Consider the following 27,270-nt stretch of genomic DNA (forward strand, 5'->3'; position numbering starts at 1 on the left):
GCCGTGTTATCACCCTGTACCCCAAGTGGCCGTGTTATCACCCTGTACCCCGAGTGGCCGTGTCATCACCCTGTACCCCAAGTGACCGTGTCATCACCCTGTACCCCAAGTGGCCGTGTCATCACACTGTACTCCAAGTGGCCGTGTCATCACACTGTACCCCGAGTGGCCGTGTCATCACCCTGTACCCCGAGTGACCGTGTCATCACCCTGTACCCCAAGTGGCCCTGTCATTCTCCTGTACCCCGAGTGGCCGTGTCATCACCCTGTACCCCGAGTGACCGTGTCATCACCCTGTACCCCGAGTGTCCGTGTCATCACCCTGTACCCCGAGTGACCGTGTCATCACCCTGTACCCCGAGTGGCCGTGTCATCACCCTGTACCCCGAGTGTCCATGTCATCACCCTGTACCCCGAGTGGCCGTGTCATCACCCTGTACCCCGAGTGACCGTGTCATCACCCTGTACCCTGAGTGTCCGTGTCATCACCCTGTACCCCGAGTGACCGTGTCATCACCCTGTACCCCGAGTGTCCATGTCATCACCCTGTACCCCGAGTGACCGTGTCATCACCCTGTACCCCGAGTGGCCGTGTCATCACCCTGTACCCCGAGTGACCGTGTCATTACCCTGTACCCCGAGTGACCGTGTCATCACCCTGTACCCCGAGTGACCGTGTCATCACCCTGTACCCCGAGTGGCCGTGTCTTCACCCTGTACCCCGAGTGGCCGTGTCATCACCCTGTACCCCGAGTGGCCGTGTCATCATCTTGTACCCCGAGTGGCCGTGTCATCACCCTGTACCCCGAGTGTCAGTGTCATCACCCTGTACCCCGAGTGGCCGTGTCATCACCCTGTACCCCGAGTGACTGTGTCATCACCCTGTACCCCTAGTGTCCGTGTCATCACCCTGTACCCCGAGTGACCGTGTCATCACCCTGTACCCCTAGTGTCCGTGTCATCACCCTGTACCCCGAGTGACCGTGTCATCATCCTGTACCCCGAGTGGCCCTTTATTTCACAGCCCTTTGCTGATCTCTATGATAACACCTTGATCCTGGAGATGCCTTTGTACACAGATGCTGTTTCTGGATCTCCTCCAATATTATCTCAGGCGGTGATCTGGTTTATGACCTCTCTCTGGAGAATGCGCTGGTACCCGCAATTTACTAACTCACCTCAGAAGCCTCCTTATTACCTGCTGCCACCTTGTGGAGACTTATAGCTCTACGGTCGCCAGAGTCAGCTGTTCCCTCAGGCATTGTGTCAGGTCATGTCTTTTTTAAAGTGTAAAATACCAGGTATCAAACACAGAACAGTGCAATAAAAATAATAGCGACATTTAATTGCAAATATTTTTTACAAAACATTAAACATAAAAAATAATCCCTCCCAGGAATCATTGTAAACCTTGAGAGTCTATATTCTCCTCTGTAGACTTATCTCATCACTCCAGGTGTGGCCGGAGCAGAGAATGCGCTGGTACCAGCAACATGCACACAGGAATGACACTTGATTGATAAATGGAGGATGCCGTCTGAGCGGTACCAGCACATTCTCCCCAGTGCACAGCTCTCCACCCACGGCCACGAATCCAGCACAAACTAGCTGCCGAGCAAGAAGCGTTCACAGGTGGAGCCGGCACGTCCTGTATACACAGTTATGCATGGACCAGAAAAGGAAGATATAAAAAAAAAAATAAACCAAGAAGAAAAAGAGACAGTAACAATAAGATGCGTAAAGCCGGAGCCGGACCTGCGGGCGAAGGATCAGAGGAGCCGTATACAATATACAAAATATACTAATGTCTACAGCATATACTAATCTATACAATCTGCTGAATACATATACAATAGACAGCTGCAGAACTATCCCCCTCCCCATTGTAAAATATGTGTAGTAGCACAATTTAGAAACCAACAAACCAATGACAGGGTAAATATCTGAACACAATTTATAATGAGGTTTCTCCAAATTTAACACAAAATGTCCCTTTTCCTGACTCCTGCAGTATCAGGATTATTCACCCCTTCACAATCAGCTTCTTAGTACCTAGCATAGCTCCTCCGGCTGTTATGACCTGCTACAGACAAGACGGCTGTTATGACCTGCTACAGACGAGATTCATAGCCAGACATCAGCTTCTGGCAGTATTCCTAAGGGGTCTTACCCATTCCTCCAGGTCACTAGTATAATTTGGTTTGCTGCAATCGCTTTCATCAGATCCCACCAAAGATTTAACTATGGTGTTCAAGTAAGGAACAATCAGAGAGTGAGAGGCGCTGATGAAGAAATTGACAGGTGACCTGGTAGGAACCGCGCAATTCAGAGTCATCGGTGTCTCTAATCCCGGAGACAGAGTCATCAGAGAACGCTTCATCCGTACATGGATAAGGCAGTGAAGGCGGAATATACGATCCACACTTACCTCTTGATCCGCCCCCCAGTAGAGATCTTCAGGATTTGTCAGGGTTCTCATATGTTCTGGGTGCAATCCTGTGGACGAAAAAAAGGAAAATGTATATTGAAAATAAAAAATACTCCTCTCACACAGGTCCCAGTAATTCCCTCAAACAGGTGTGAAAAAAACAAACAAATAAGCAAATGCAAGAAACTTTTTCATATATTGAAATCAGCTTCTTTCTCCACTTATGAGCCACTTCTTTTCTTCCTGTCTACTGAATTCACATTGAAACACTGTTGAAATCTGTCTTGTTCATGACAAGATAGACTTCAAGCTCACTGAGGGATCAGCTTTCTAATGCTTTATCTCATCCCATAGCTGGATTCACAACTACACTGCTTAGTAGAGTGGTTTATTTCCCTTCATGATGTTGCTACTTATCACGTCACAAAGATGGATTCACAGTTACACTGCTCAGTACCTCCACATAATGTCCTTCATGCTGCTGCTGTGTATGAGAGACATTATAGCAGCTAGTCTCTAACCACTAACTCAGAGACAACTAAATATTTTATTGATACCGTTTTCAGAAGGGTAAACTGGTGAAACATGCAGGATACAAGTAATATAAACACTAGAAATAGTATTATTCTTCATGAACACAAACAGAATAGCTTATTCTGAAGTTACCTGAAACATATCACTGGCAATCATATTGATCAGCAGATATCATATATCACTCATTTCTCTATTTCCTCCATGGTTCTGACCTTCTGTATTCTAGGAAGAATCTTAGACTGATTTTTTTAAACAAAGTTTATTTAGGATGCAATGACAAAAAGACACATTACAGGGAAACAAAGGCAAACAGTATGGGTGTTAGTCAATGCAGGACAAAAGTTATTGTCTATCATAACAACGTAAAACACATGCTTTTGCCAAGGAGGGAATCCCCCTGGGATCCACTAAGCCTCCGGGCTTTTCTGACTGAGACGTGAAGTAACAAAGTCAGATATCGGGGGCCGGTTACCCCTTTTGCAGCAGGAATCCCTCTGACTAGGCCAGAGTAAAGAATACAGGTGGCGACTCCGCTCCGTCCGTATCCCCCTGGGATCCTTTCGCCTGTGGAGCCTATCTCCTCTGCTCCCCTCCTAGGCCTTCTTAAGTCAAGACCCTGACCGGGTAGAGACAGTGGTTAACTCTGACCCGCTCCTCGTCTCAAGGCCAGAGTACGAGGACCGCGAATCTTCAGCCAGCTACAGCCTCTTGCTGGACCCTGACAGAAGACCCTCAATCAAAGACCTTGAACCTAAGATGACCATAGATTAAATATGAATCAATAAGTGTTTCCTAAAAGTGTGTCCTCCACCCTCACCCACTACATGGTTCCCCCTATCTTTGGTTCCCCCCATCTCCTCTATCCCGGATCGGGGCAGCACCCTGGTGCATTTAGGCCCCCTACAGGACAGGAGTGGTGTAGTGTTGAGTGTGAAGTGGGGTCCTGAGAGATGCTCCATCCTTACCTGGAAGAGGAGATACCACACCTCTATCTGAGGTGCAGTACCCCTGTGGCGACTGAACCCTCAGGGGCGCCACAGTAATAAACAGGATCTGGGTGAAAATATGTTCTTTCTATAGTGAATGGACAGTGTTCTGGGCCTATTAACAGAAGAAAAGACTTCGGGCTCTCTGTGATAGGCATCCCCATCTCGTCTTGCAGAAATGTAACTACTTGGGCCCGATAGCCCCTGGTCTCCAGGCAATCCCATAGCAGATGGTAAAAGGTTCCCGGAGTCCTGTGGTATTTAGGGTACAGGTCCGGGGACTGGAACATGTGGTGTAGTGGGATCGGTAAAGGATATGTAATTGAGTAACTGAGAGACTAACTTGGGCGCCTTCAGAGCCAACCCCCACTGCTCATCCTACACGGCTCCGACATTATCATCATTCTAAACCTCTTGTACTCCTGCTACTCCTCCTGGAAGTGTATGAATGCATTAACAGCAGGGTGTTAGAAGTTGGGGGGGCTTATTTCTTCACAGGTTGATTCTGTCGGCTCTGACTGGACAATTCATGGACATATCCAACTGAAAACACCCATAAAAGAGGGACTAAAAGAGGAATGGCACAATACAAAGCACTAAGAAAAGACCCTCCAAGTCTTGTATTTCATGGAGAATACAAGTATTTATTAAACCAGACATGCCAGGCGAGGAGACAGGTCCTTTTTAGCCAAATCTGTGGTTTGGTCTATTGGGACCCTTTAAATAATGAGGCCCTAATCCAACTCCATTTCTAAATTATGCGGTCAGGGCAGTCAATCATCCTAGAAAAGTACTTCTGGGAGAAACTAACCCTGATGATTATGGCCTAAGGCTATGGTATGAGAGGTTTTAGCCAGTCCTGCTGGTAGGGACTGTGAAGCCGTCTCTATTGTAGATTTGCTTCCTCTATAGACCTCTGTTTCCTCAAAAAAAATTCTGGACGAGCAGGAAAAGCTTGTGGCTACTTTACCCTAAATACATTGTATTGGCTCGTATACTGGATACTAGTCATCCGTCATCTAGTTGGACAAGAGTTTTGGGAACTCTTGGGCACTTGATTGATCTCCCCATAGTAATGGTTGCCAAATGATGAGCAGAGTTAGTGTAGAATTAGTGATCTGTGCTGTATAATGGGGAGAAACGCCGCCTGGTGCAACGTCAATAGAGCAGAATATATGTTGTCTGCTCCCCTTAATCCAGTGATAGTTTACTATCAGATTCCCACTCATGAGATAATTTTTTTTTTTCCTTCAAATGATATGTTATTGATGTCTCTTTCATTAACAGTGACTACCTATCTCCAGTCCGGAGGCGAAAACCAGTTTGGGATTTTTTAAAAACCCTATAATAAAAAGGTATTTATTTTTAATTACTGCATCCTCACTAACATAACCTTTAATGTACATAAAGTCATGGAGGCAATTGTAGCGCCCCGAGGGTTCGGCCGCTACAGGGGTATTGCACCTCAGACCGGAGGTGTGATATTCCACTCCCAGGTAAGGATGGAGTGTGGACCAGGGCTCAGTTAGCTGCATGCAGCACACACACCCCATTTCCGAGGGACAGCTCAACGGTGCTCCCACTAGACATAAGTGCAGGCACGACCGACCATGTCCCTGCTGGAGTGGGGAGGGGGGTGGAACACCCAGTGCTGTAGGGGCAGATAGGGGGCGGTTCCTGAGCGTAGGAAGGAGCTCATTGGTTGCTGGTCACCTGGGCTCATGGCTAGAGGGAGGTATAAAAGGTGGGCACCATCTTAGATCTAGGTTCGTTCTGTGGAGAGGAGAAGACAGGGAGCAGCAGCTCAGGCTGAGTGCTGCTCCAGAGGCAGGCCTAGGGAAGAGGCCGGGGCCTGAGAGGAGAAGGAGAAGTGGGCCTGGCGAAGAGGCCGAGGAGGAGGTGAAGGGGAGCTGAGATTCTGGCTCATCTCAGCTCCAAGAGAAAGGAACAGAAACAGAAAGGAACTGCAAAGAAGGAGAGACAGAGAAACAGAAGGGCTCAGGAACAAGAAGGTGGAAGGGACCCTAAGAACCCACGAGAATCCAGGGTGCAGGGTCAGGCAGATTAAGGGTACCGGATCCCAAGTTGATGGAGGAGAAACAACCCTCAGCCAAAGACCGGTCGTCGTGATCATATATTGGTGCGAAACCTCATCAAACCTGCTAGGAAGGCACCATATAGGACAGCGGAGGACGGGGCCCACGTTTAACCGCACAGGTCCGTGGCGGCTGGACAAAAGTGGGTCACTGGTGAGGCAGGCCAGAGAAAGGATAAAAGGGGGTCCTGTGCCATGCTCCTGAACTGCCTGGGAGTTGACCGAGCCCCTCACCTGGTGGACGCAGCACAGCTCAGGCGGTCACTGCTGGCCGAAGTGACCTGGAACAAATGAATTGTGAGTAAAGACCCTGGACTGTAACTTGTTGTCCGTGTGCTCCTTCGCGCCTCCAGCACTATCAGCACCGGGACTCGCACTACCATCACTCCCAACATCCACTACACTGCCCTGGGGCTGCACTCTTCCCGTGGGGAGTCACATCACCTCAGCTGCACCCATCATCAGCCCCAGCGGACTGCCTTGCAGCGGCGGTTCCCAATAACCGCAATCCACGGGTGGCGTAGTCGGACATTATTTGGAGCGCATAGCAGACTACCATTGGCCTGACCACCCTGAGCTGCGGGACTGGGCCGCCACTACTACTACCCCCATCGTTCCCCTATCGCCCGGATCCGCATGCCCCACGGCCCAGGGGGCGAGTCAGCTTTGGCGTAGTCGGCAGGATCATTACCAACCCGCCACAAGCGGGTATTGCGTGCCTGAAGAAAATTGCACATGTACCTTAAAAAGAAGTTTCCCGCCGCCCGGAGTCGTTTCCCGCCATCCGGAGCCGATTCCCGCCATCAGACGCCATCTTGGACCGTTTCCCGCCATCTTCATCCGTCTTTCCCGCCCTGGCAGAGCGGACGCCATTATGTGCGCACCAAAAGACAGCAGGAAGCCACCTCCCATCGTGGGCCAGGTCCCAGAATGGCGCCAAAGAAGGAGCCCGCCCCCACCAGCCATGAATGCAGAAGTGGAGATGTCCATCAACATGGGGGGGCTGCCCCTGAAAGTGATTGTCAGCAGAATGCCCCAGGACCACCCCCTCTGGGGGCGGAGAGAGAAGAAAACTGTGGGGCAGGGCGCAGTCTGGCCAGGCCGCACCCGGAGATGGAGGGAGAAACCAGTTCCGGTACCCTGGCAAAGGGCCTGCTGCAAGCTACACCACCATTCAGCCTCACCGAGCTGTTAGCCCATCTCCCCAAGGAGGACCCTGAATATACACGGGCGGCGTTGGAAGAGCTGGACCGGAGGATGGTCCGGGCGCAGCAGGACGTGATCGCCGGATGGAAGAAGGAAGTGGCCCGGCGGGCTGTGATCCTGCAGCCGAAGGCGCCATCGACGAGCAGCGCACCAGCCACCGAGGGCAGTGAAGGCCGAGCGGAGGCCGAGGACGACGCCGCGGAGGAGGCCACGACACCAGAGGCAGGTAACGGAGACGCCCCTGCACTGAATCCTGAGGCCGCCGACCTGCCCCTGCTCCCCGTCACGGAGCCCAACGCACCGGGACCCGCCGTCGACACCGTGCCCCCGCCGCCATCAACCGGCCCCCAAGCCGTCGACGCTGCTGGTGAGCCCCGCCCCACGCCGTGCCCTCTGACCCCGGGCGTGCTCAGCCAACCACCATCGCAGGCCCGGCCGCAAGGCCCTGCGCCCCCGGGCGCCGCTGCCCCGACGGAACCCCCTGCACCTGCTGTACCGCCCTTGGGAGCAACCAGGAAACAACCAGCACGGGCCTGGTCGCAAGGTCACGTGCCCCCGGGCGCCGCCAGCCCACCTGCGCCCCCTGCTGCTGCAGTACCACCACTGGGCGAGGATCTCTTCGCTCAATACACCACTCCGGATGGGCTGCCCTTCATCTGGCCCCCCGAGTTTGTCAACCCCCGCTTCCGGAGGAGCCCGTCCGCGGAGGTCGAAGTACCCTCTGAGCCCCTCATACCTGCTCCGGGGCCTCAGAAAATCCCCCAGCTGCCATTGGAAGATGCCCAGTTTGAATGGGACCCCACAGGGGAGGACCTGATGGGGTTCACGAAAGAAACGCGAGCGGGCGCAGCTGAGCGGCGGGAGGCCTGCCGCCAACAGCTGGAGATGTTTGAGAAGGAGCAGCGAGAGCGGCGGGTGAAGCAAGAGAAGCTGCAGGTCCAGAGCGCGGAGCAGAAAATGAAGGCGCGACGAGATCCCCGAACTGCCCGCAGACCCCGAGTCACCGGGACTGTGGTGAAGTTCCAGATGGAGCGCGGCTGGGGCTTCATCCGAGACCCCGAGACCATCAGTGACGTGTTTGTGACAAGGAGAGATGTGGAGAGTTACCTACCGGAAGGCCATCGTGGGCGGGATCTATTCCCAGGCGACGTGGTGTCTTACACCCGACACCAAGGCGTGAAGGGGTGGTACGCCCTACACGTCCGCCGAGTAGTAGAGGAGGAGGAACAGCACTACTCGGACGCTGAGTACCAGGAGGGCCCGGACGGGCCTGAAGATTCGTATGAGGAGGAAGAAGGAGCGTCACGAAGACACCGTTACCAGTGAACGGTCAAGTGGCATTGTAAATAGTTACCCGTAAGGGTGCAAAGGAACTGTGTGGGACTGTTTCAAATTGCGTGTGGTCCCCGTTGGGACTGATATAGGACTGTGTGAACGTTATGCCCTATCCCCTAAGTAACCTGGCTGAGGACTGAGAACAGCCACCCCTCTTCCCCTAACAGGCTGAGGACTGTGAGCAGCCATTCCCCTATCCCCACCGGCCGAGGACTGGGAACGGCCAATCCCATGTATATAGTTGCGCTTCTTAAAGCGCCCCCTACTGGTTTTATACAAGAACCGCAACGTCTACCTCAAAGTTAAAATGGACTGTTGCACCTTTAAAAAGAAAGAACACCTGGTCGCAAGTTGCACCGCCGCCAGGATCCAAGAATGTGCTTTACTTAAAAAAATGTTTTATGTGAAAAGGTTTTATATGCTGCTAAATAGTCATGTGAAAGTTTTCTATAATGTTTTATACAAAAGAGTTCCGGAAGTATTGAAAAAGTTTTCTATAATGTCTAGTGAAAAGAAAAGTGTGTCCCATAAAGGGAGTTGAACCGTAATGTCTGTTTCTAATGTAAAAAGTTATTGAAAAAGTCTTTGCATGTCCTGTAATCAACTGTTTTTGCTCTTTTCCAGCCCGAGGACGTGCTGTGCTTTACCAGGGGGGAATGTAGCGCCCCGAGGGTTCGGCCGCTACAGGGGTATTGCACCTCAGACCGGAGGTGTGATATTCCACTCCCAGGTAAGGATGGAGTGTGGACCAGGGCTCAGTTAGCTGCATGCAGCACACACACCCCATTTCCGAGGGACAGCTCAACGGTGCTCCCACTAGACAGAAGTGCAGGCACGACCAACCATGTCCCTGCTGGAGTGGGGAGGGAGGGGTGGAACACCCAGTGCTGTAGGGGCAGATAGGGGGCGGTTCCTGAGCGTAGTAAGGAGCTCATTGGTTGCTGGTCACCTGGGCTCATGGCTAGAGGGAGGTATAAAAGGTGGGCACCATCTTAGATCTAGGTTCGTTCTGTGGAGAGGAGAAGACAGGGAGCAGCAGCTCAGGCTGAGTGCTGCTCCAGAGGCAGGCCTAGGGAAGAGGCCGGGGCCTGAGAGGAGAAGGAGAAGTGGGCCTGGAGAAGAGGCCGAGGAGGAGGTGAAGGGGAGCTGAGATTCTGGCTCATCTCAGCTCCAAGAGAAAGGAACAGAAACAGAAAGGAACTGCAAAGAAGGAGAGACAGAGAAACAGAAGGGCTCAGGAACAAGAAGGTGGAAGGGACCCTAAGAACCCACGAGAATCCAGGGTGCAGGGTCAGGCAGATTAAGGGTACCAGATCCCAAGTTGGTGGAGGAGAAACAACCCTCAGCCAAAGACCGGTCGTCGTGATCATATATTGGTGCGACACCTCATCAAACCTGCTAGGAAGGCACCATATAGGACAGCGGAGGACGGGGCCCACGTTTAACCGCACAGGTCCGCGGTGGCTGGACAAAAGTGGGTCACTGGTGAGGCAGGCCAGAGAAAGGATAAAAAGGGGTCCTGTGCCATGCTCCTGAACTGCCTGGGAGTTGACCGAGCCCCTCACCTGGTGGACGCAGCACGGCTCAGGCGGTCACTGCTGGCCGAAGTGACCTGGAACAAACGAACTGTGAGTAAAGACCCTGGACTGTAACTTGTTGTCTGTGTGCTCCTTCGCGCCTCCAGCACTATCAGCACCGGGACTCGCACTAAAATCACTCCCAACATCCACTACACTGCCCTGGGGCTGCACTCTTCCCGTGGGGAGTCACATCACCTGAGCTGCACCCATCATCAGCCCCAGCGGACTGCCTTGCAGCGGCGGTTCCTAATAACCGCAATCCACGGGTGGCGTAGTCGGACATTATTTGGAGCGCATAGCAGACTACCATTGGCCTGACCACCCTGAGCCGCGGGACCGGGCCGCCACTACTACTACCCCCATCGTTCCCCTATCGCCCGGATCCGCGTGCCCCATGGCCCAGGGGGCGAGTCACAATCAGGTTGCCCTTTTTTAGAATGGTGATTGGAGGCACGCCATTACTGTAGTCACATAGTACAGGGAAAGGGTATTTTCAGCAGCCTGAAGTCCTGTGGCCAATGTTGCACCCGTATTTTTTATCAGATTTTCATTTGTATAATAAGTAACTTTTATTCTTATAGTTTAAGATCAAGAAAATGTATATGTTGAGGATAAAAATACTAGAGTTAATTTGTATAAGATAGTTGAGATATGGAGGGGATCTAGGGCTTATATGGTGCTGATTCTGGCCCTCTTATGGTCTTGATCTATCTCCCCTTACCTTGCCGCAGGGGCTGGCACTCTACTTCCAAAGTACGTAATAGTGTTGAGCTGGGTGACCTGGCCCCTATTCCCTCCAATACTTTTGGTCTGAAGGTCTCTCTTTCTTCTTCCCCTGATGAAACTCGAAGAAACGCGTCGGATATACAGGGCTGTTGAGGGAGTGTGCGCTATATCCTTGTAGACTTGTTTGCGCTAAGCACATATGCATTTTACACACTTATAGGCACTTTAATTGATTTTTACTCTGCAGTTATAGCCTTGTATGACAGGGAACACGGCGTATATGTAATCATGCATATTATTTGTGCACAAGTAGTATTTGGGGTAGCATGCAAACCGTACGTTGTCTACCCTCAATTCGTCTGACAGTTAGCGGTGACTGCTTATTTATAGGGCCAATTAGGGACTATACCAGGGCCACAGGACGAGGAGTGGGGGCGCCATTATGTATACTGGAACTATGGTGCCAATCCTGCAGCAAGGTATGGAGAGGGAGATCAGGACAGAAGAAGCCATAGACCTCCATACCTCAACTATCTTATTTCATAGATAATTTATCATATACAGTATAGACCAAAAGTTTGGACACACCTTCTCATTTAAAGATTTTTCTGTATTTTCATGACTATGAAAATTGTACATTCACACTGAAGGCATCAAAACTATGAATTAACACATGTGGAATTATATACTTAACAAAAAAGTGTGAAACAACTGAAAATATGTCTTATATTCTAGGTTCTTCAAAGTAGCCACCTTTTGCTTTGATGACTGCTTTGCACACTCTTGGCATTCTCTTGATGAGCTTCAAGAGGTAGTCACCGGAAATGGTCTTCCAACAATCTTGAAGGAGTTCCCAGAGATGCTTAGCACTTGTTGGCCCTTTTGGCTTCACTCTGCGGTCCAGCTCACCCCAAACCATCTCGATTGGGTTTAGGTCTGGTGACTGTGGAGGCCAGGTCATCTGGAGTAGCCTCCCATCACTCTCCTTCTTGGTCAAATAGTCCTCACACAGCCTGGAGGTGTGTTTGGGGTCATTGTCCTGTTGAAAAATAAATGATGGCCCAATTGAACGAAAACCGGATGAAATAGCATGCCGCTGCAAGATGCTGTGGTAGCCATGCTGGTTCAGCATGCCTTCAATTTTGAATAAATTCCCAACACTGTCACCAGCAAAGCCCCTCCACACCATCACACCTCCTCCTCCATGCTTCACGGTGGGAACCAGGCATGTAGAGTCCATCCGTTCACCTTTTCTGCGTCGCACAAAGACACGGTGGTTGGAACCAAAGATCTCAAATTTGGACTCATCAGACCAAAGCACAGATTTCCACTGGTCTAATGTCCATTCCTTCTGTTCTTTAGCCCAAACAAGTCTCTTCTGCTTGTCGCCTGTCCTTAGCAGTGGTTTCCTAGCAGCTATTTTACCATGAAGGCCTGCTGCACAAAGTCTCCTCTTAACAGTTGTTGAAGAGATGTGTCTGCTGCTAGAACTCTGTGTGGCATTGACCTGGTCTCTAATCTGAGCTGCTGTTAGCCTGTGATTTCTGAGGCTGGTGACTCGGATAAACTTATCCTCAGAAGCAGAGGTGACTCTTGGTCTTCCTTTTCTGGGGCGGTCCTCATGTGAGCCAGTTTCTTTGTAGCGCTTGATGGTTTTTGCAACTGCACTTGGGGACACTTTCAAAGTTTTCCCAATTTTTCGCACTGACTGACCTTCATTTCTTAAAGTAATGATGACCACTCGTTTTTCTTTACTTAGCTGCTTTTTTCTTGCCATAATACAAATTCTAACAGTCTATTCAGTAGGACTATCAGCTGTGTATCCACCTGACTTCTGCACAACACAACTGATGGTCCCAACCCCATTTATATGGCAAGAAATCCCACTTATTAAACCTGACAGGGCACACCTGTGAAGTGAAAACCATTTCCGGTGACTACCTCTTGAAGCTCATCAAGAGAATGCCAAGAGTGTGCAAAGCAGTCATCAAAGCAAAAGGTGGCTACTGTGAAGAACCTAGAATATAAGACATATTTTCAGTTGTTTCACACTTTTTTGTTAAGTATATAATTCCACATGTGATAATTCATAGTTTTGATGCCTTCAGTGTGAATGTACAATTTTCATAGTCATGAAAATACAGAAAAAAATCTTTAAATGAGAAGGTGTGTCCAAACGTTTGGTCTGTACTGTACATTTTCTTCTTCTTAAACTATAGGAATAAAAGTTATTTTTTTTACAGGGCTTTCTTTTTTTTTGTTATTTTTCTTTGGTTGATGGGGTCCTGGAATATTAGTCATTTTCTGTGATTTTCATCCCACAATTTTTTCCTTTTTACTCAGGCCGCTTTAAATAATAAAGGCCTTAAGAGAATTGTGCAATGCTACCATTCACAGCCAGCGAGTCCATGATGATCATGAAGTCTATAAATTTTCCTTGTGGAAGGAGGCGCTTACAAAGCTCTGGAGCGTATTCATCTTTTATTCATGAGGTTGAGGTGGCCGGAAGGACGGCATTACTGGCTTTATTCCTTAACGTGTCTGGGATAACTGGATTAACGTCTTAATACAAATCTGTTAATTGTCTGTGAAAACCTCCTAAGGCCACGAGGGAGCGAGCGATCATTAATACCTGGTGAACACGCGGCTTTTATTACGCTTCAATCAACCTGATAACGATCTGGTGTCACCTTGGCCGTGGTGAGAGTTCATGTTAATGCATAAAAGTCATATAATTTATAGCGGCAGCAGCGACGAGGACTTCGGGTACACGGATATTATCTATCTGAACTACGGAGAAGTCTCACTTCCTAGAAATGTCTGAGATATTTATGTCCTATTGCTTCTTGAAGAGCAGAGTCTAGGAAGCGCCATGATCTACATCATTGAAGAATTCTTGCTATTCAGATGCAGCAATTAACCCGTAGATGGTGGGCCAATCATGGCAGAGGCGTTTAAGCAGTTAGAAACAAATGTGTCCCCCTGTGATACGATCATATTATTATTATAGCGCCATTTATTCCATGGCGCTTTACATGTTAAAAAAAAGGGTATACATAGCAAAAACACTTACAATAATCTTGAACAAAACGTGACGGCGACTGGTACAGGAGGAGCGAGGACCCTGCCCGCGAGGGCTCACCGTCTACAAGGATAGGCTGCTCATAGTAAACTGAAGACCCCAATGTCTACTTAGTCCTACGTCTGTGGTCCATAAGGGATCATCAATTTTACAATACTGCAGTACTGTCAAGCAATTGCTTATAAAAAGGAGGGAAAAATAAATATAAGAATCTCAATTTAACCCTTTTTCCACAAAAGTCAAGTAGAAAAATCTAAAAAAAAAATAAATAAATAATTCACTTTTTTTTTTTTATTGTCATGTGCGAAATTGTCCAAACTTTATAAAACATTGGAATATTTATACCATAAGGTGAATATCAATCAACACACGGTGTGCAAAGGGGTTAATGATGGTGCTTGTATTGGGAACCAATGGTTTTGGCCTGTGGGGGGAAAAAAAAAAATTCTGCCCAATACTAAATATTCACAGGAATGAAAAGATGTATCGGCATATTATTTAAGGGGGAAATCACTCGCTGTATGCCGCATCTAGCTACATTGTGGGAAACACTTTCAGATTTTAAAAGGGAACCTGTCATCTGATTCCGGATGAACCACGGTCCCCCTTTGAATGACAGGTCTGTGCCTGTGTGTGCGCATCTGCTGCTACTGGAGTGAATGTGACCTGTACTGTAGTACCCAAGAACGGCCACTAACAGTGTATGGCGCTGTGCTCTTCTGGCTCAGCGCTGCGGGATGTTGGTCCGCCACTGATCAGGCATTGATAATCTACCTTAAGGATTGTTTATCCTAATATTTAAATAGGGAATGCAGAAATCCTGCACCAGTTGCAGAATGGAACTGATTTTAAGTCTAAGAAATTTCTGCCACATGTGAACATACCCTCCACCCACATCTTGAGGAATATTCTCTGTACTTCCTGCACAGACTTCCTCTGCGTACCTGCTTTCAGTGAAAGTAAGTAAGTGAACGTTCCTGACAGTAATGACACAATCTCTTCCAGAAATATAAACTATGCATTTGTAGAGAATATGTCCCCGTCCGGCAGAGGCAACGATCTGGAGGCCAGAAGCTCCGTGCTCACGATCTGACGGATCTTTTTCGGACAGATGTGCTCTGCTTTCCTGAGACTGTAAGAAAAAAAAAAAGTGTCAGTGACTTTTCTTCAATCCTTCTTGTAACATCTAATTTCATGGAGGACGTGACACCAGCTCAAAAATGTCCTCCTGTTTCTCTTTCAAAAGTGTCCACCTGTTTCTCTTTCAAAAGTGTCCACCTGTTTCTCTTTCAAAAGTGTCCACCTGTTTCTCTTTCAAAAGTATCCACCTGTTTCTCTTATTTTATTCTCTCTTCTTCCCTGAGAATATATATATATTTTTTAAACCCGCCATGCAGAAATATGGATAGTGGCAATTTTTGTAGTCTTTACCAAGAGGTGTGGATCACAATTTTTTTTTGCAAACCAGAGATGTGCAAAAATTTTACATTTTTGTAATTTTTGTCACCAAAATGGGCTGAGATGGGGGCACGGTGCCACAGCTAGTCTAATTTATGGCGAACTGTGCTGTTCCTTACGCCACAAATCTTACTTCTGTCTCTGACGGAGGGGCAAGCAACTCGTCAAATGCTCCCAATTCATTACCAAGCATGCGACTCATAGGGGGGTCTGACTCCAACACGCCCCTTATAAAGACCAGCAAGAAAATCGCAACGGATGAAACAAAGTGATCCATAATGCGTTTTACCTTCAGGAGAAGTGGAAATCACCACGGTGCCTTTTCTGTTAGACTTTTTGGTTTTCAGCTTACGACTGGAGTCTTTGGATTCTCCCCAGTTTCCCAACTTTGCTATAAAAAATATAAGTTAAAAGTGGATTGCACAAGATGACACCTGACAAATCTAAAGACAAAGTCCAGGAGTGAAGGTTTAAACCTGTCTGGAGCAATACAATAAGGAGGATATGCAAAGAACAAGAGCAGCAAAACAGAGAAGAAATCATTAATTTTAATTAGGGAAAGAAACGGTAGAAACTGAAAGTGCTGAATACATAGTGTTAAGTAATAAGTAGTAAGTCATCTAGTTCAGCCGAATATCACGCAGCAGTTATCGGGATGAAGCATTGGAAGCGGCAATAATAATAACTACAGCAAAGCACAACACCAGCAGGTTATTGTCCGCCCGCGGATCTCGGGTGCCCTACTTGGCGCCTGCTGATAACCCGGCGTTGAACACTTCTCGCCCTATCACTTCTGGCATATTTCTGCAGTGAATTTTTACAGATGGTGAAGTCACTGAATCAACACTTTAATGTGGCATTTCTCAGCCCACGCCCCGGGTTTATTTCCGTCTCGGTGACGTATGGCACTTTGGTTCTAAGTTGTGGAACTTTACTGGATTTCTATATTCAGCCTTGTACACACCACAATAACAGTCAGTAAACTTCTTAACATTTTCCAGATCTCTGCTTACTGGGAACGTTACTGGTTTCATTGTCTCGACCTGGATACAATTGTAGACAATCTGTAACTGGGAGAAGTAGAGGGCCGAGCCGGCTCACCCCGGGGTCATGCGGAGACCACAGCTGATTGTTAAGCAGGGAAGCGTCCGAGCAGCACTTTATAATGGACTCACAGGTACGTAGAGAATCCAGCTGGGAAAACCGTGGGTTAACACCTGCCCTTTATTCCATAGTTAAAATTGTGGTACGAAAAAAAAAAAGGAGTGACAGCCGGCAAGTAGCAAACCTACGCGTCTCAGCTTTAAGCCTTACTCATAGTATGTGGCCAACTTATGTATGTGGCCAACTGAGAGAAGTATTAGACGTCTACTAGAGTCCGGCCTCTGATGTTCCCATTCACTGTCAGCAGAGTTCTTGAAAACGTTAATGAATTGGAACCCAAAGTATAATGGAAAAATACAGAAGTTAAAGTGGTAATCTGGTCAGAAGAATTTATCCCCAATCCTCTGGATACACAATGAATGCTCAGACCCCCCACTGACTGCATAGGCACCCTCTTAATACAAGACAGCATCTAGGAGATGTTTAATTGGAGCGAAGGCTGAGAACAGAAGGTCTAAGGCCCAGATGATAGCACCTGAGAACAGAGCTCGTGCAGCTGGGGATCAGGGGAGCACGGTCTCGAATTCTGGAGATGAGTTGGGGTCACCATCGTAGATCATTTATCCCAGGGATAGGTGACAAGTGCTAACATCTGAGGAGAAGCAGGAGATTGATGTATCATTTGTAGTTTACTTTTGAGAAAGGGTTCGATATGAACCTGAAATGCGTTAATAAAAGCTACCTGAAGTATTGCCACACGTGGAACTACTCCTTTTTCCCGCAGCGACGTCTACCAGAACCTCTGTCTCCTGGTTCTCTTCAATCTACAGACGTGACTGCAGCCGCTGGATAATCTATGGGCATTTATTGGAGTTGTGAAATACACAACTCAATTATGTGATCACTCCCCTCACCTACATTACCCCCCTTATATGCGCTTGTCTCCCTTTTCCTTTTCTGAATGCTTACTACTGGCATACGCCTTTAATACCAGCTACATGGTCTTGTATATACAGTCAGTAGAGCCGAGGAGGTGGCCGAGAAATGATGACGTAATTTCTTGAAGACGTGACATATGATGGATTGTTCTCACTGCAGATATACATGGAGATCACAAGCCGCAGGCTTACCTAGAAACTTGGCATTTACAATGGTGTCATCATTCAGTAATGGGGTAAATATGACGTCTGAGGAGTCTGGGGACCCTGGGGATAGAGGAATAATCCTGTCACCTCCATATCACTAGTAAGGAGTGGATTAGAAGCAGCGTGAGGTGACACTACACAGTGAGGGAGAAACGTGGAGAGGCCGGTGATGTCACAGACTGTGGGGCGGCGGTTATCTGGTAAGGCCAGTGATGTCATACACTGTGGGGCGGCGGTTATCTGGTAAGGCCAGTGATGTCATAGACTGTGAGGCAGCGGTTATCTGGTAAGGCCGGTGATGTCACAGACTGTGAGGCAGCGGTTATCTGGTAAGGCCAGTGATGTCATACACTGTGGGGCAGCGGTTATCTGGTAAGGCCAGTGATGTCATACACTGTGGGGCGGCGGTTATCTGGTAAGGCCGGTGATGTCACAGACTGTGAGGCAGCGGTTATCTGGTAAGGCCAGTGATGTCACAGACTGTGAGGCAGCGGTTATCTGGTAAGGCTGGTGATGTCACAGACTGTGAGGCAGCGGTTATCTGGTAAGGCCAGTGATGTCACAGACTGTGAGGCAGCGGTTATCTGGTAAGGCCAGTGATGTCACAGCCTGTGAGGCAGCGGTTATCTGGTAAGGCTGGTGATGTCACAGACTGTGGGGCGGCGGTTATCTGGTAAGGCCGGTGATGTCACAGACTGTGAGGCAGCGGTTATCTGGTAAGGCCGGTGATGTCACAGACTGTGGGGCAGCGGTTATCTGGTAAGGCCAATGATGTCACAGACTGTGGGGCAGCGGTTATCTGGTAAGGCCAGTGATGTCACAGACTGTGAGGTAGCAGTTATCTGGTAAGGCCGGTGATGTCACAGACTGTGGGGCGGCGGTTATCTGGTAAGGCCAGTGATGTCACAGACTGTGAGGTAGCAGTTATCTGGTAAGGCCGGTGATGTCACAGACTGTGGGGCGGCGGTTATCTGGTAAGGCCGGTGATGTCATACACTGTGGGGCAGCGGTTATCTGGTAAGGCCGGTGATGTCACAGACTGTGAGGTAGCGGTTATCTGGTAAGGCCAGTGATGTCACAGACTGTGGGGCGGCGGTTATCTGGTAAGGCCGGTGATGTCACAGACTGTGAGGCAGCGGTTATCTGGTAAGGCCGGTGATGTCACAGACTGTGAGGCAGCGGTTATCTGGTAAGGCCAGTGATGTCACAGACTGTGAGGCAGCGGTTATCTGGTAAGGCCGGTGATGTCACAGACTGTGGGGCGGCGGTTATCTGGTAAGGCCGGTGATGTCACAGACTGTGAGGCAGAGGTTATCTGGTAAGGCCGGTGATGTCACAGACTGTGAGGCAGAGGTTATCTGGTAAGGCCGGTGATGTCACAGACTGTGAGGCAGAGGTTATCTGGTAAGGCCGGTGATGTCACAGACTGTGAGGCAGCGGTTATCTGGTAAGGCCGGTGATGTCATACACTGTGGGGCAGCCGTTATCTGGTAAGGCTGGTGATGGCACAGACTGTGAGGCAGCGGTTATCTGGTAAGGCCGGTGATGTCACAGACTGTAAGGCAGAGGTTATCTGGTAAGGCCGGTGATGTCACAGACTGTGAGGCAGCGGTTAACTGGTAAGGCCGGTGATGTCACAGACTGTGAGGCAGAGGTTATCTGGTAAGGCCGGTGATGTCACAGACTGTGAGGCAGCGGTTATCTGGTAAGGCCGGTGATGTCACAGACTGTGAGGCAGCGGTTATCTGGTAAGGCCGGTGATGTCACAGACTGTGAGGCAGCGGTTATCTGGTAAGGCCGGTGATGTCACAGACTGTGGGGCAGCGGTTATCTGGTAAGGCCGGTGATGTCACAGACTGTGGGGCGGCGGTTATCTGGTAAGGCCGGTGATGTCACAGACTGTGGGGCAGCGGTTATCTGGTAAGGCCGGTGATGTCACAGACTGTGAGGCAGCGGTTATCTGGTAAGGCCGGTGATGTCACAGACTGTGGGGCAGCGGTTATCTGGTAAGGCCGGTGATGTCACAGACTGTGGGGCAGCGGTTATCTGGTAAGGCCATGATGTCACAGACTGTGAGGTAGCGGTTATCTGGTAAGGCCGGAGATGTCACAGACTGTGGGGCAGCGGTTATCTGGTAAGGCCGGTGATGTTATACACTGTGGGGCAGCGGTTATCTGGTAAGGCCGGTGATGTCACAGACTGTGGGGCAGCGGTTATCTGGTAAGGCCGGTGATGTCACAGACTGTGGGTCAGCGGTTATCTGGTAAGGCCAGTGATGTCATACACTGTGGGGCAGCGGTTATCTGGTAAGGCCGGTGATGTCATACACTGTGGGGCAGCGGTTATCTGGTAAGGCCGGTGATGTCATACACTGTGGGGCAGCGGTTATCTGGTAAGGCCGGTGATGTCATACACTGTGAGGCAGAGGTTATCTGGTAAGGCCGGTGATGTCACAGACTGTGAGGTAGCGGTTATCTGGTAAGGCCGGTGATGTCACAGACTGTGGGTCAGCGGTTATCTGGTAAGGCCGGTGATGTCATACACTGTGGGGCAGCGGTTATCTGGTAAGGCCGGTGATGTCATACACTGTGGGGCAGCGGTTATCTGGTAAGGCCGGTGATGTCACAGACTGTGAGGTAGCGGTTATCTGGTAAGGCCGGTGATGTCACAGACTGTGGGTCAGCGGTTATCTGGTAAGGCCAGTGATGTCACAGACTGTGAGGCAGTGGTTATCTGGTAAGGCCGGTGATGTCACAGACTGTGAGGCAGCGGTTATCTGGTAAGGCCGGTGATGTCATACACTGTGAGGCAGCGGTTATCTGGTAAGGCCGGTGATGTCACAGACTGTGAGGCAGAGGTTATCTGGTAAGGCCGGTGATGTTATACACTGTGAGGCAGCGGTTATCTGGTAAGGCCGGTGATGTCACAGACTGTGGGGCAGCGGTTATCTGGTAAGGCCGGTGATGTTATACACTGTGAGGCAGCGGTTATCTGGTAAGGCCGGTGATGTCACAGACTGTGGGGCAGCGGTTATCTGGTAAGGCCGGTGATGTCACAGACTGTGAGGCAGCGGTTATCTGGTAAGGCCGGTGATGTCACAGACTGTGAGGCAGCGGTTATCTGGTAAGGCCGGTGATGTCACAGACTGTGAGGCAGCGGTTATCTGGTAAGGCCGGTGATGTCACAGACTGCGAGGCAGCGGTTATCTGGTAAGGCCGGTGATGTTATACACTGTGAGGCAGCGGTTATCTGGTAAGGCCGGTGATGTCACAGACTGTGCGGCAGCGGTTATCTGGTAAGGCCGGTGATGTCATAGACTGTGAGGCAGCGGTTATCTGGTAAGGCCGGTGATGTCACAGACTGTGAGGTAGCGGTTATCTGGTAAGGCCGGTGATGTCACAGACTGTGAGGCAGCGGTTATCTGGTAAGGCCGGTGATGTCATAGACTGTGAGGCAGCGGTTATCTGGTAAGGCCGGTGATGTCACAGACTGTGAGGCAGCGGTTATCTGGTAAGGCCGGTGATGTCACAGACTGTGAGGTAGCGGTTATCTGGTAAGGCCGGTGATGTCACAGACTGTGAGGCAGTGGTTATCTGATAAGGCCGGTGATGTCACAGACTGTGAGGCAGCGGTTATCTGGTAAGGCCGGTGATGTCACAGACTGTGAGGCAGCGGTTATCTGGTAAGGCCGGTGATGTCATACACTGTGGGGCAGCGGTTATCTGGTAAGGCCGGTGATGTCATAGACTGTGAGGCAGCGGTTATCTGGTAAGGCCGGTGATGTCACAGACTGTGGGGCAGCGGTTATCTGGTAAGGCCGGTGATGTCACAGACTGTGAGGCAGCGGTTATCTGGTAAGGCCATGATGTCACAGACTGTGAGGCAGAGGTTATCTGGTAAGGCCGGTGATGTCACAGACTGTGAGGCAGCGGTTATCTGGTAAGGCCGGTGATGTCACAGACTGTGAGGCAGAGGTTATCTGGTAAGGCCGGTGATGTCACAGACTGTGAGGCAGCGGTTATCTGGTAAGGCTGGTGATGTCATACACTGTGGGGCAGCCGTTATCTGGTAAGGCCGGTGATGTCATAGACTGTGGGGCAGCCGTTATCTGGTAAGGCCGGTGATGTCATACACTGTGGGGCAGCCGTTATCTGGTAAGGCTGGTGATGTCATACACTGTGGGGCAGCCGTTATCTGGTAAGGCCGGTGATGTCATACACTGTGGGGCAGCCGTTATCTGGTAAGGCCGGTGATGTCACAGACTGTGAGGCAGAGGTTATCTGGTAAGGCCGGTGATGTCACAGACTGTGAGGCAGAGGTTATCTGGTAAGGCCGGTGATGTCACAGACTGTGAGGCAGCGGTTATCTGGCAAGGCTGGTGATGTCATACACTGTGGGGCAGCGGTTATCTGGTAAGGCCGGTGATGTCACAGACTGTGAGGCAGCGGTTATCTGGTAAGGACGGTAATGTCACAGACTGTGAGGCAGCGGTTATCTGGTAAGGCCGGTGATGCAATACATTGTGAGGCAGCGGTTATCTTGTAAGGCCGGTGATGTCACAGACTGTGAGGCAGCGGTTATCTGGTAAGGCCGGTAATGTCACAGACTGTGAGGCAGCGGTTATCTGGTAAGGCCGGTGATGTCACAGACTGTGAGGCAGCGGTTATCTGGTAAGGCCGGTGATGTCACAGACTGTGAGGCAGAGGTTATCTGGTAAGGCCGGTGATGTCACAGACTGTGGGGCAGCGGTTATCTGGTAAGGCCGGTGATGTCACAGATTGTGAGGCAGCGGTTATCTGGTAAGGCCGGTGATGTCACAGACTGTGGGGCAGCGGTTATCTGGTAAGGCCGGTGATGTCACAGACTGTGAGGCAGCGGTTATCTGGTAAGGCCGGTGATGTCACAGACTGTGAGGCAGCGGTTATCTGGTAAGGCCGGTGATGTCACAAACTGTGAGGCAGCGGTTATCTGGTAAGGCCGGTGATGTCACAGACTGTGAGGCAGCGGTTATCTGGTAAGGCCGGTGATGTCACAAACTGTGAGGCAGAGGTTATCTGGTAAGGCCGGTGATGTCACAGACTGTGAGGCAGCGGTTATCTGGTAAGGCCGGTGATGTCACAGACTGTGAGGCAGCGGTTATCTGGTAAGGCCGGTGATGTCACAGACTGTGAGGCAGCGGTTATCTGGTAAGGCCGGTGATGTCACAAACTGTGAGGCAGCGGTTATCTGGTAAGGCCGGTGATGTCACAGACTGTGAGGCAGCGGTTATCTGGTAAGGCCGGTGATGTCACAGACTGTGAGGCAGCGGTTATCTGGTAAGGCCGGTGATGTCACAGACTGTGAGGCAGCGGTTATCTGGTAAGGCCGGTGATGTCACAAACTGTGAGGCAGCGGTTATCTGGTAAGGCTGGTGATGTCACAGACTGTGAGGCAGCGGTTATCTGGTAAGGCCGGTGATGTCACAAACTGTGAGGCAGAGGTTATCTCGTAAGGCCGGTGATGCAATACATTGTGAGGCAGCGGTTATCTGGTAAGGCCGGTGATGTCACAAACTGTGAGGCAGCGGTTATCTGGTAAGGCCGGTGATGTCATACACTGTGAGGCAGCGGTTATCTGGTAAGACCGGTGATGTCACAGACTGTGAGGCAGCGGTTATCTGGTAAGGCCGGTGATGTCACAGACTGTGAGGCAGAGGTTATCTGGTAAGGCCGGTGATGTCATACCCTGTGGGGCAGCGGTTATCTGGTAAGGCCGGTGATGTCATACCCTGTGGGGCAGCGGTTATCTGGTAAGGCTGGTGATGTCATACACTGTGGGGCAGCGGTTATCTGGTAAGGCCGGTGATGTCATACACTGTGGGGCAGCGGTTATCTGGTAAGGCCGGTGATGTCACAGACTGTGAGGCAGCGGTTATCTCTAAGGCCGGTGATGTCACAGACTGTGGTGCAGCGGTTATCTGGTAAGGCCGGTGATGTCATACACTGTGGGGCAGCGGTTATCTGGTAAGGCCGGTGATGTCACAGACTGTGAGGCAGCGGTTATCTGGTAAGGCTGGTGATGTCACAGACTGTGGGGCAGCGGTTATCTGGTAAGGCCGGTGATGTCATACACTGTGGGGCAGAGGTTATCTGGTAAGGCCGGTGATGTCATACACTGTGGGGCAGAGGTTATCTGGTAAGGCTGGTGATGTCATACACTGTGGGGCAGCGGTTATCTGGTAAGGCTGGTGATGTCACAGACTGTGGGGCAGCGGTTATCTGGTAAGGCCGGTGATGTCATACACTGTGGGGCAGAGGTTATCTGGTAAGGCCGGTGATGTCATACACTGTGGGGCAGAGGTTATCTGGTAAGGCCGGTGATGTCACAGACTGTGAGGTAGCAGTTATCTGGTAAGGCCAGTGATGTCACAGACTGTGGGGCAGCGGTTATCTTGTAAGGCCGGTGATGTCATACACTGTGGGGCAGAGGTTATCTGGTAAGGCCGGTGATGTCACAGACTGTGAGGCAGCGGTTATCTGGTAAGGCCGGTGATGTCATACACTGTGAGGCAGCGGTTATCTGGTAAGGCTGGTGATGTCACAGACTGTGGGGCAGCGGTTATCTGGTAAGGCCGGTGATGTCATACACTGTGGGGCAGCGGTTATCTGGTAAGGCCGGTGATGTCATACACTGTGGGGCAGCGGTTATCTGGTAAGGCCGGTGATGTCATACACTGTGGGGCAGCGGTTATCTGGTAAGGCCGGTGATGTCACAGACTGTGGGGCAGCGGCTATCTGGTAAGGCCGGTGATGTCATACACTGTGGGGCAGCAGTTATCTGGTAAGGCCGGTGATGTCATACACTGTGGGGCAGCGATTATCTGGTAAGGCCGGTGATGTCACAGACTGTGGGGCAGCAGTTATCTGGTAAGGCTGGTGATGTCATACACTGTGAGGCAGCGGTTATCTGGTAAGGCCGGTGATGTCATACACTGTGAGGCAGCGGTTATCTGGTAAGGCCGGTGATGTCACAGACTGTGGGGCAGCGGTTATCTGGTAAGGCCGGTGATGTCACAGACTGTGGGGCAGCGGTTATCTGGTAAGGCCATGATGTCACAGACTGTGAGGCAGCGGTTATCTGGTAAGGCCGGTGATGTCACAGACTGTGGGGCAGCGGTTATCTGGTAAGGCCATGATGTCACAGACTGTGAGGCAGCGGTTATCTGGTAAGGCCGGTGATGTCACAGACTGTGGGGCAGCGGTTATCTGGTAAGGCCATGATGTCACAGACTGTGAGGCAGCGGTTATCTGGTAAGGCCGGTGATGTCACAGACTGTTGGGCAGCGGTTATCTGGTAAGGCTGGTGATGTCACAGACTGTGGGGCAGCGGTTATCTGGTAAGGCTGGTGATGTCACAGACTGTGGGGCAGCGGGTATCTGGTAAGGCCGGTGATGTCACAGACTGTGGGGCAGCGGTTATCTGGTAAGGCCATGATGTCACAGACTGTGGGGCAGCGGTTATCTGGTAAGGCCGGTGATGTCATACACTGTGGGGCAGCGGTTATCTGGTAAGGCCGGTGATGTCACAGACTGTGGGGCAGCGGTTATCTGGTAAGGCCGGTGATGTCACAGACTGTGGGGCAGCGGTTATCTGGTAAGGCCGGTGATGTCATACACTGTGGGGCAGCGGTTATCTGGTAAGGCCAGTTATAGCACAGAACGCAGGGGCGGCAGTCATCTGGATAGGGCCGGTGGTGGCACAGAACGCGGGGGTGGCGGTTAACTGATGGAGGCTGGTGACATTACTTCACCTGTTAAAGTCGGAGTTGGTCTCGACACAATATGGTAGATTTTCAGACTGGTGTCACTACTTACTGGTCATGGCGAGGAGGACGCAGGTCTCCCTCTCGCCCAGGAGCTCACTGGCGTAGCGCTGCTGGTTCTCCTGGAGATTCTTCACTTGCCCACCTTCATCTGCAAGCTCTATTTCCCCTGCAATATACAAGTTATGGCCATTTATAGAGACTACTATAGATATTGGTAATTATATTGCGCATTATCATGGTTCAGTGTGGACACAGGCCAAAGAAGCAAAAATCTTTATGCTGAGGATTATTAGGTCTAAATTTATGGAAAGGGTAAATAATGTCAAATGCCAATCTGGACAATTCTGAATCATGTCAAGAAGAATCTCTCTACACATCATAGAAGAACAGTAATATGCCAAACTGCGATACTGTACAATAACGCAATACACTGTGCCATAAAGATAATGCATCAGACTGCAGAATTACAGCACGCAGGATTATAACGCTCCCTCCTGTCTCCTACTGTACAATTATACACTATAACGCCCCCTCCTGTATCCCATTATATATTATAATGCTCCCTCCTATATACTATTATACATTATAACGCCCCCTCCTGTATCCATAACGCTCCCTCCTATATCCTATTATACATTAGAACGCTCATTCCTATATCTTATACATTATAATGCTCCAGTTGTATTATTCTTCTTCTTCCATTCCTTCCATGTTCCCTTCATACCTTCATTTTCATAGTGACATAAGTTTTTGATACTTTCCAGAAGGAGCTGAACTTTGCAGTTGATATTAAAAAGTGTCTCTTCACTCTCTGCGGAGGAGATCAGAGGAGGACGGAGAGTTACGCATCGCAGAGAATATTACATTTGCATTACATTTACAAATCTGAATCCGATTATATACGAGATTTTGTCTCATCCACTTATTTTTTGAAACTGAAGTAAAGAAAAGCCCCCAAGGTTTCTATGGGTGCCATGATGCGTCTTACGACACTAAGTACAGTACAACAAGACCCAACTGTCTCATGTTTTGTAGAAACAGCCACATTTCTGCTTACCTCCATACAGAACGGTTATGAACATCTCGGCAGTATTACTGAAATAATCAGACCAGTGTAAATAATGAGACACCCAGAGCAGGGGACTATATAAAGAACCTACCTGAGGTTGTGAGCGTTCCTGGTCTCCAGGGAGAAGGTCACAACCAGCAGACATCGACTCTGCTGCCGTTTGCCACGCCAGCCCTGATTGCTCAGCAAACAATCCTTATTATTAATAGTGAGGTTGGCGCACAGCTTGGCTTTACACGGTTTTGTCTCCAAGGTGTTGCTAGACGTGGTTGCCAAGAATGCATCAAATCTGTGCGCACGTCTTGCATCTGTTTCACTTTGCACGGATCTCCTATCGCAGCAACAACAATGTACCTCGCAGGGTTTACCTTTCTTCTTCCCTTCTGTGAAGCCATAATAAATAATATTCCCACAAGTCATACAATGCAATGATGGGACGTGATACAAAACATCGCTGCATACAGGAAATGTGACAATCATGGGGCAGCTTTCTGAAATAATCACCATCAGCAGCGAGTGGCTTCAGGATCTGCTTCTAGTGGTCTTCACCCCTCCTCCTGTGGTACTACATGTGTCTTCCCACGTCTATCTTTTACTGCACCATCGCTCACGCTGTCACAACCAATGGACCCAAGTTACTAATGGTTTTGTGCTTAGGTGAAAAATATGCCAAAGTTTGTTGCATGAAGATCAGGTCTCTTCTTTTTTCTTTTACGTT

General features: G+C 49.9%; 1 protein-coding gene across 3 annotated transcripts; it reads right to left on the bottom strand.

Annotated features, from left to right (window-relative positions):
* Positions 1-13,440: 13,440 nt before the first annotated feature.
* Positions 13,441-26,850, bottom strand: LOC141172796 (uncharacterized protein CXorf65-like). Of its 3 annotated transcripts, XM_073657317.1 has the most exons (7): positions 26,644-26,830; positions 26,541-26,578; positions 26,208-26,294; positions 25,533-25,649; positions 17,665-17,739; positions 15,720-15,821; positions 13,450-15,104 (listed from the first exon to the last, which is right to left on the bottom strand). In XM_073657317.1, the coding sequence occupies exons 2-7, from the start codon at positions 26,563-26,565 to the stop codon at positions 15,055-15,057; spliced, it is 456 nt and encodes a 151-aa protein (XP_073513418.1). In that variant the 5' UTR covers positions 26,566-26,578; positions 26,644-26,830; the 3' UTR covers positions 13,450-15,054. The 3 variants fall into 3 exon arrangements, with proteins under 3 accessions (XP_073513417.1, XP_073513418.1, XP_073513416.1); XM_073657315.1 differs by having other exon boundaries at positions 13,452-15,104; positions 26,541-26,815; XM_073657316.1 differs by lacking the exon at positions 17,665-17,739 and having other exon boundaries at positions 13,441-15,104; positions 26,541-26,850.
* Between the last annotated feature and the right edge of the window lie 420 nt (positions 26,851-27,270).

The sequence above is a fragment of the Phyllobates terribilis genome, unplaced genomic scaffold (assembly GCF_046119375.1).
Source record: "Phyllobates terribilis strain yellow unplaced genomic scaffold, ASM4611937v1 Scaffold_12__6_contigs__length_324123572, whole genome shotgun sequence".
NCBI classification, from domain to species: domain Eukaryota; kingdom Metazoa; phylum Chordata; class Amphibia; order Anura; family Dendrobatidae; genus Phyllobates; species Phyllobates terribilis.